General features: G+C 51.5%; 1 protein-coding gene across 1 annotated transcript in view; it reads right to left on the bottom strand.

Moving 5' to 3' along the window:
• Positions 1–10000, bottom strand: part of LOC310818289 (kinesin-like protein KIF13B) — a 26764-nt gene that overhangs the window by 15171 nt on the left and 1593 nt on the right. Inside the window, 13 exon segments of the mRNA XM_083689160.1 lie at positions 323–457; positions 2012–2122; positions 2405–2617; positions 3034–3145; positions 3690–3811; positions 4250–4378; positions 4617–4704; positions 5453–5544; positions 5546–5637; positions 5814–5906; positions 6101–6158; positions 7170–7182; positions 9182–9275. Of these exon segments, the coding sequence (XP_083545286.1) occupies positions 323–457; positions 2012–2122; positions 2405–2617; positions 3034–3145; positions 3690–3811; positions 4250–4378; positions 4617–4704; positions 5453–5544; positions 5546–5637; positions 5814–5906; positions 6101–6158; positions 7170–7182; positions 9182–9275 (1352 nt within the window).

The following is a 10000-nucleotide window of genomic DNA, read 5'->3' on the forward strand; positions in this document are numbered from 1 at the left end:
ATCAGTAAGAGAGTCTCACCATTGTTCATTCTCTCCCGCCCTTTCTCATGTAAGCACAGGCCCATCAGCCGATAGCCGTGGCGGCGCCTGGCATTATGTTTAAACTGTATAAAAGACAAACCTGATCATTGTCTCTTCAGACTTGTGCTGAACGGACCCCCGTATCTACGCTGGGCTGCTGTTACACTCTTGTCTCTTGTTTGCAAGCAATAAATACCGGACTCAGATATTGTGGCGACTCAGGACTTGTTTCTTGATTCTTACCTCCGAAGAGCTAAAGTACAGAGTGGTAAATCCTAGACTTCCACCACAGTGTGTGTACCTTCAGGTAGTAGACCAGGAGTTCGTTGAGGGCGGGGTCAGCGTTCAGGTTGACCAGGAAGCTTCGGTTGTCAACAACTCTGATGCCTGATGACTGCAGGGACACGCCCAGACTCTCCAACTGCCGCTGACGCTCCTACACACACACACACACACACACACACACACACACACACGTACAGTTAGGTCCGTAAATATTTGGACAGTGACACAATTTCCATAATTTTGTCTCTCTACAGCGCCACAATGGATTTGAAATAAAACAATCGAGATGCAACTGAAGTGCAGACTTTCAGCTTTAATTCAAGGGGTTGAACAAAAATATCGTATGAAACGTTTAGGAATTGCAACGTTTAGGAATTTTTATACACAGTCCTTTTTTTCAGGGGCTCAAATGTAATTGGAAAATTAACATAATCATAAATAAGTCTGGAACCCATGGACACCAAATGCTGGGTTTCCTCCATTGTGATGTTTTGCCTTTACTGCAGCTGTCTTCAGTTGTTGTTTGTTCGTGGGTCTTTCTGGCTTTAGTTTTGTCTTCAGCAGGTGAAATGCTCCATCAGGTTGAGATCAGGTGATTGACTCGGCCATTGCAGAATATTCCACTTCTTTGCATTAAAAAGCCCCTGGGTTGCTTTCGCAGTATGTTTTGGGTCATTGTCCATCTGAACTGTGAAGCGCTGTCGATTCAACTTTGCTGAATTTGGCTGAATCTGAGCAGACAGTATATCCCTAAACACTTCAGAATTCATCCGGCTGCTTCTGTCTTCTGTCACATCATCAATAACCACTAGTGACCCAGTGCCATTGGAAGCCATGCATGCCCATGCCATCACACTGCCTCCACCGTGTTTTATAGATGATGTGGTATGCTTCGGATCATGAGTAGTTCCAAGCCTTCTCCATATGTTTTTCTTCCCATCATGCTGGTACAGGTTGATCTTAGTTTCATCTGTCCAAAGAATGCTGTTCCAGAACAGGGCTGGCTTTTTTAGATGTTTTTTTGGCAAAGTCTAATTTCTATTCTTAAGGCTTATGAATGGTTTGCACCTTGTGGTGAACCCTCTGTATTTGCTCTTGCGAAGTCTTCTCTTTATGGTAGACTTGGATAATGACATGCTGACCTCCTGGAGAGTGTTCTTCACTTGGCTGGATGTTGTGAAGGGGTTTTTCTTTACCATGTGAGGGATCCAGCGATCATCCACCACTGTTGTCTTCTGTGGACATTCAGGCCTTTTTGTGTTGCCGAGCTCACCAGTGTGTTCTTTTTCTCTCAGAATGTACCAAACTGTTGATTTGGCCACTCCTAATGTTGCTGCTATCTCTGATGGATTTTTCTGTTTTGCAAGATGTAAGGACGGCCTGTTTCACTTGCATTGAGAGCTCCTTTGACCGCATGTTGTGCGTTCACAGCAACAGCTTCCAAATGCAAATACCACACTTGGAATCAACTCAGACCTTTTACCTGCTTAATTGATAAAGAAATAACAAAGGAATAGCCCACACCTGTCCATGAAACAGCTTTTGAGTCAATTGTCCAATTACTTTTGGTCCCTTTTAAAAGAGGGGGTTACATATAAAAGAGCTGTAATTCCTAAACCCTTCCTGGATGTGACCTAACTGTATATACACACACATCAATATATATACACACACACACACACACACTCTGTCTCCCTCTGTGTACCTGAGCAATGGCCTCAGTCCTCCTGAGTTTCTGCTCCCAGGTGACGGTCATCTGCTGCATCAACAACTCTGACTCCTGGAGACGTTCTTCCAGCTCTGGAGCTATCAGGGCCTACACACACACACACACACACACACACACACACACACACACACACACACACACACACACACACACACACACACACACACACACACTGACGTTAGTCCCAACACACCCCCCCACACCCTCCCCCACACACACACACTCACCACACACCACACACACTGACGTTAGTCCCAACACCCCCCCCCCCCCCCCACACACACACACACACACACACACATACACACACACCACACACACACACACACACACACACACTGACGTTAGTCCCAACACCCCCCCCCCCACCTCGGCCTGGGTCAGCTGGTCTCGTAGTTTCTCCACTTCCTCCCTCAGCTGTCTGATGATGGAGGCGTTGGGGTCGTCATTGACGACGGCGTGGTTGATGATGCTCTTGGCCCGGTGGGCGTAGCGGAGCGTGGACAGGGTCTCGTCATAGCTGTCTGCCGCGGGGCTCACCGTGGCAACCATGGCCGTGCGGCTGTTACCCCCCAGGCTGTCCTGTAGGGGCGGTAGAGAGGGGATGGAGGACACTCTTCATTGGCTGATTTGTGGTTTGTAATAAACTTAAAGAATAAGTTCCTCCAGTTGTTTTGGTTTGTTTTCTAAGTCAGGGTCAGGTCAGGGTTAGGTTAGGGTCAGGTTAGGGTCAGGTTAGGGTCAGGGTCAGGTTAGGATTACGGTCAGGTTAGGGTTAGAGTTAGGGTTAGGGTCAGGTTAGGGTCAGGGTCAGGTTAGGATTACGGTCAGGTTAGGGTCAGGTTAGGGTTAGGTTAGGGTTAGGATTAGGGTCAGGTTAGGGTCAGGTTAGGGTCAGGTTAGGGTTAGGATTAGGGTCAGGGTTAGGGTCAGAGTCAGGTTAGGGTCAGGTTAGGGTTAGGATTAGGTTAGGGTCAGGGTCAGGTTAGGGTTGGTACCTTGAGCAGCCAGGTGAGGACTGAGTCTCTGTAGGGAACAAACTTGCTCCTGTTCTTCCCGGGTCCCTGATCAGCCAGCGCTGAGATGACTGCTCCCAGGGTGCTCAGAGACCTGGAGGAGGAGAAGGAGGAAGAGGAGGAGGAGGAAGATGTGTGTGTAAGCGTGTGATTGGTTGAGACAGGCAGAACGTTATTCTTGATGTTGTCAGGGCTCTGGTCTTGGCTGCCCTCTCACTGCCTGGGGGTGTGTGTGTGTGTGTGTGTGTGTGTGTGTGTGTGTGTGTGTGTGTGTGTGTCTATATACTGTGTGTGTGTCTATATACTGTGTGTGTGTGTGTGTGTGTGTGTGTGTGTGTATACTGTGTGTGTGTGTGTGTGTGTGTGTGTGTGTGTGTGTGTGTGTGTGTGTGTGTGTGTGGAGACTGTGTGTGTGTGTATCCTGTGTGTGTGTATACTGTGTGTGTGTGTGTGTGTGTGTGTGTGTGTGTGTGTGTGTACGTGTATACTGTGTGTGTGTGTGTGTGTCTATATACTGTGTGTGTGTGTGTGTGTGTGTGTGTGTGTGTGTGTGTGTGTGTGTGTGTGTGTACGTGTATACTGTGTGTGTGTGTGTGTCTATATACTGTGTGTGTGTGTGTGTGTGTGTGTGTGTGTACTTGTTGATGTTGCTGGCCTCCCTCAGACGGGGTCCTGCTGCTCCTGTCTTGTCTGTCCTCTCACTGCCGGCAAGATCCACCAGCCTCAGTCTGCTCACCCTCTCCCCCCTCTCCCCCCGCGTCTGCAGCAGGGGGCAAGCACTGTCAGAGGGGGGGGGGGGGTCTCACCCCAGCCTGCAGGAGTGTGTGTGTGTGTGTGTGTGTGTGAGTGTGTGAGTGTGTGTGTATGTGTGTCTCACCCCAGCCTGCAGGAGTGTGTGTGTGTGTGTGTGTGTGTGTGTGGGTGTGTGTGTGTGTGAGTGTGAGTGTGAGTGTGTGTGTGTGTGTGTGTGTGTGTGTGTCTCACCCCAGCCTGCAGGAGTGTGTGTGTGTGAGTGTGAGTGTGTGTGTGAGTGTGTGTGTGTGTATGTGGGTGTGTGTCTCACCCCAGCCTGCAGGAGTGTGTGTGTGTGTGTGTGTGTGTGTGTGTGAGTGTGAGTGTGAGTGTGAGTGTGAGTGTGAGTGTGAGTGTGAGTGTGAGTGTGAGTGTGTGTGTGTGTGTGTGTGTGTGTGTGTCTCACCCCAGCCTGCAGGAGTGTGTGTGTGAGGATGATGTTGAAGACAGCGTGAGATCGACTGCTCTCCTCATTCATGTTGGTGGCGGCGACCGTCCTGGACTTATTACCCTCCGACATCAGACACTCTATGTCCTGGAGGGGGGGGAGGGGGGGGGAGGGGGGAGGGGGGGGGCAGTACCTTATAGCTAGCGACAGACAGACAGACAGACAGACAGACAGGCAGGCAGGCAGACAAACAGACAGACAGACAGATAGACAGACAGGCAGGCAGACAGGCAGACAGACAGGCAGACAGACAGACAGGCAGGCCGACAAACAGACAGGCAGACAGACAGGCAGACAGGCAGACAGGCAGACAGACAGGCAGTACCTCATAGCTAGCTACAGCCAGGTGGGACAGGCCGTCCACGTAGGGCCCCAGAACCTGGTGTTCTCTTACTCTCAAAGCCTGGCGACTTCTGAGAGAGAGAGAGAGGGAGGGAGGGAGGGAGGGAGGGAGGGAGGGAGGGGGAGATGGAGGGGGAGAAGGAGGGAGAGAGGGGGAGATGGAGGGAGGGAGGGGGAGATGGAAGGGGAGAGGGAGGGAGAGGGAGATGGAGGGAGGGAGGGGGAGATGGAGGGGGAGAGGGAGGGAGAGAGGGGGAGATAGAGGGAGGGAGGGGGAGATGGAAGGGGAGAGGGAAGGAGAGAGGGAGGGAGGGGGAGATGGAGGGAGGGAGGGAGGGGGAGATGGAAGGGGAGAGGGAAGGAGAGAGGGGGAGATGGAGGGAGGGAGGGGGAGAGGGAGGGAGAGAGGGGGAGATGGAGGGAGGGAGGGGGAGATGGAGGGAGGGGGAGATGGAGGGAGGGAGGGGGAGATGGAGGGAGGGGGAGATGGAGGGAGGGGGAGATGGAGGGAGGGAGGGGGAGATGGAGGGGGAGAGGGAGGGAGAGAGGGGGAGATGGAGGGAGGGAGGGAGGGGGAGATGGAAGGGGAGAGGGAGGGAGAGAGGGAGGGGGAGATGTAGGGGGAGAGGGAGGGGGAGATGGAGGGGGAGAGGGAGGGGGAGATGGAGGGAGGGAGGGAGGGGGAGAGGGGGAGAGGGAGGGAGGGAGGGGGAGAGGGAGGGAGGGAGGGAGGGAGGGAGGGAGATTGTTCAAGTGATAGAGAGGGACAGTATTTCGTTCATAGAAGGGAAGAGATGACGGAGAGCAGGATCTCCTCACCCTTTAGGCTCCAGCAGGTCCCAGACCTTCTCATTGTAGATCTCCATGTAGGAGACCTCCACGGTGAAGCCCTCCCCCTCCCCCTCCCCCTCCCGCCCACACCCGCTCAAACAGACTGCTGCACAGACGAGGGATCAGACCTGGCTGCTCTGCTGAACCCATCATGGTGAACGACTTCCCTGAGCCTGAAGACACACACACACACACACACACACACACACACACACACACACACACACACACACACACACACACAGGCAGGCATACACACACAGACAGACACACACGTCAGTGAGGCCAATCAAAACAGCCAGCATTGAATGTTGTTTTGGATGTTTTTAAATGTTGAAATGAGAGAGACCAGTCTGTCCGTAGGCCAGGATACAGGCATTGTAGCCTAGGAACGCGTTGTCCAGGAGACTCCCCCCCAGACACTGGAACACAACGTCCTGACCTGACACACACACACACACACACACACACACACACACACACACACACACACACATACACACACACACATACACAAAGACACATTGTGTCCTGTAATCACCAGGGTTACCACTGTGTACACAACCAACATTCCAAACAGGAATTCCAATACAGATTCTGAATGAGAACAGAAAAACTTTATTAAAACCCACCGACCTGCAAACCTCTCTTGTGATTGGTCCACGGACCAGAAGCAGTGGTCGTACGCAAACACCTGGGAGGACAAATACAGTCAGCTGATCCTTCCTGGCCACGCCTTCATACACAGGGTATATATATGTATGTATACAGATACATCCATTCACCGAGCACTTTATTACAACACTATACTAATACTGGGTAATACTCCCTTTATTACAACACTATACTAATACTGGGTAATACTCCCTTTATTACAACACTATACTAATACTGGGTAATACTCCCTTTATTACAACACTATACTAATACTGGGTCGGGCCTCCCTTTAATACAACATTATACTAATACTGGGTAGGGCCTCCCTTTGCTCTCAAAACAGCCTCAATTCTTCGTGGCGTTGATTCCACAAGATATTGGAAACATTCCTTTGAGATTCTGGTTCATGATGACATGATTGCATCACGCAATTCCTGCAGATTTTTCAGGTACACTTTCAAGCTGTGAATCTCCTGTTCTACCACATCCCAAAGGTGTTCTTTTGGATTCAGATCTGGTGACTGGGAACGCCACTGAAGAACACTGAACTCATTGTCATGTTCATGAAACCAGTTTGAGACGACTTTTGCTTTGTGACATGGTGCATTATCATGCTGGAAGTAGCCATTAGAAGATGGGTCAATTGTGGCCATGAAGGGATGCACATGGTCAGCAACAACACTCAAATAGGCTGTGGCATTCAAGAGATGACTGATTGGTATTAACGGGCCCAAAGAGTGTCAAGAAAACATTCCTTACACCATTCCACCACCTCCACCATGAGAAGGTGTCCAGGTGTTCCACCACCTCCACCATGAGAAGGTGTACAGGTGTTCCTCCACCATGAGAAGGTGTACAGGTGTTCCTCCACCATGAGAAAGTGTACAGGTGTTCCTCCACCATGAGAAGGTGTACAGGTGTTCCTCCACCATGAGAAGGTGTACAGGTGCTCCTGATAAAGTGCTCGGTGAGTGTAGATATGTATATAGATATGTAGGTATATAGATATGTAGGTATATAGATATGTAGATATATAGATCAGACTCACCTTTGGTTGATTCCTGGACACATGAAATAAAAGACATAACAGAGTTAGGGTCAGGGTGGTGAGGGTCAGGGTTAGGGTTGGGGTCAGGGTGAGGGTCAGGGTTAGGGTTAGGGTTAGGGTGAGGGTCAGGGTGGTTAGGGTCAGGGTCAGGGTTAGGGTAAGGGTGGTTAGGGTCAGGGTCAGGGTGGTTAGGGTCAGGGTTAGGGTCAGGGTGGTTAGGGTCAGGGTCAGGGTCAGGGTGAGGGTCAGGGTTAGGGTTAGGGTGAGGGTCAGGGTGAGGGTCAGGGTCAGGGTGAGGGTCAGGGTGGTTAGGGTCAGGGTCAGGGTCAGGGTGGTTAGGGTCAGGGTTAGGGTGAGGGTTGGGGTCAGGGTGAGGGTGAGGGTCAGGGTCAGGGTCAGGGTGGTTAGGGTCAGGGTGAGGGTCAGGGTTAGGGTTAGGGTCAGGGTCAGGGTCAGGGTGGTTAGGGTCAGGGTCAGGGTCAGGGTTAGGGTTAGGGTCAGGGTGAGGGTCAGGGTGGTTAGGGTCAGGATGGTCAGGGTGAGGGTCAGGGTTAGGGTTAGGGTTAGGGTCAGGGTCAGGGTGAGGGTCAGGGCGGTTAGGGTCAGGGTGAGGGTCAGGGTTAGGGTTAGGGTCAGGGTCAGGGTCAGGGTCAGGGTGAGGGTCAGGGTTAGGGTCAGGGTTAGGGTGGTTAGGGTCAGGATGGTAAGGGTCAGGGTGAGGGTCAGGGTTAGGGTTAGGGTTGGGGTTATGGTTGGGGTCAGGGTGAGGGTTTGAATCATTGTGAAAATAAACTGTCATGTCTCGCTAATTTAGCTCAATTCTGTGAAAGGGGGTTTCTACAGGGTAAAAGCCCTAGACCAGGGCTGGAGGGGTTTGGACCTCATCAGACAAAGTCTCAACCAATCAGAAGCTGCCTGCCTCTGTAGAGTGCTTGGAATGTGGGAAGGGGTTCTAGAAGGGTGAAGCCTGGTTCTAGAATCCTGCAGAACCGGTTCACAGTGAGGCCCGGGGCAGGGGAGAGCAGAGAGGCGTGTCAGAGCAGAAATCACTATGGTTACACAGAGGACATGCCTGCTCCTGCTGAGCTGAAGGATCAAGCTGCCAATCAGCTGGAGAATACTTGCAGACAGGTCACATGATCACGAGCCAATCCCCTGGGACTGTCTCACCTGCACGCTGATGACTGACTGACTGAGCAGGACGGAGCAGGACAGACACACCCTTAAAGAGAAGGAGAGGGAAGGGTGGAGGGGGGGGGGGGGGGGGGGGGGGCTGGAGCTAGGTCTAAGCATGCACATGCAGTGACCAGACCGGTTAGATTCAGGTTAGACTCAACACCCAGCTAGCATCAACACCCAGCTAGCATCAACACCCAGCTAGCATCAATACCCAGCCAGGAGAGGTAGTTTACTATTGAGACCAGTGGGGGAGCAAAACAACTTGAACCCTCAGAGACACAGTCCATGATTCTAATAAGATGATTCTAATCATGGAACAGCGTGGATGGTCCACAGCTCACCTCTCGTAGATACAGTCCTGTGATCACTAACACAGCTGCTCAAGCATAGGTAGGACCTTGATTATAGCACAGGTAGGACCTTGATTATAGCACAGGTAGGACCTTGATTATAGTAGCAAAGTACTATAAGAGGAGTTCAAGGTGAATAATCCTACCTAGGGTCAAAGGTCAGGCCTACCTTGGTTCAGAGGTCAGGCCTACCTGGGGTTTCCCTGACTGAGGTTAGTGCTGGCTGGGGTCAGAGGTCAGGCCTACCTGGGGTCTTCCTGGCTGTGGTTAGTGATGGCTGGGGTCAGAGGTCAGGCCTACCTGGGGTCTCCCTGGCTAAGGTTAGTGATGGCTGGGGTCAGAGGTCAGAGGTCAGGCCTACCTGGGGTCTCCCTGGCTAAGGTTAGTGCTGGCTGGGGTCAGAGGTCAGAGGTCAGGCCTACCTGGGGTCTCCCTGGCTAAGGTTAGTGCTGGCTGGGGTCAGAGGTCAGAGGTCAGGCCTACCTGGGGTCTCCCTGGCTAAGGTTAGTGCTGGCTGGGTGGATGACTGTCTGCCTGCCCTCCATCTCCACCACACATCTGGTCTTCAGCTCCTTTTCTGATGGTGGAGAGGAGGCAGGATTAATGAATGTGCACACACACACACACACACAGACACAGACACAGACACAGACACTCACACTCACACTCACACTCACACTCACACTCACACTCACACTCTGTTGTTAATGATTGAGGCACACTTGTTGCCCACAACTATGAGTCTCAGAAGGCTGATGATATGAGAGCTCTAGGTTCAGAAGTCCTCCACCATTAGAAGTCCTCCACCATTAGAAGTCCCCCACCATTAGAAGTCCTCCACCATTAGAAGTCCTCCACCATTAGAAGTCCTCCACCATTAGAAGTCCCCCACCATTAGAAGTCCTCCACCATTAGAAGTCCCCCACCATTAGAAGTCCTCCACCATTAGAAGTCCTCCACCATTAGAAGTCCCCCACCATTAGAAGTCCTCCACCATTAGAAGTCCCCCACCATTAGAAGTCCTCTACAAAGCCACTCAGAAACGTTGTTTACAAAATACAATATGTAGCCTAGAGGGGGTTAATAAGGTACTACACACACAATTTAACATTAACAACTTGATGTCTGTTTCACATGGCCAGAGTTAAAATAAGACTCTTCTCTTCCTCAACAACACAACACTCAGACCAGAATAACACACACACACACACACACACACACACACACACACACACACACACACACACACACACACACACACACACACACACACACACACACACACACACACACACACACGTT

The sequence above is a fragment of the Argentina silus genome (assembly GCF_951799395.1).
Source record: "Argentina silus genome assembly, chromosome: 17".
NCBI lineage: Eukaryota > Metazoa > Chordata > Actinopteri > Argentiniformes > Argentinidae > Argentina > Argentina silus.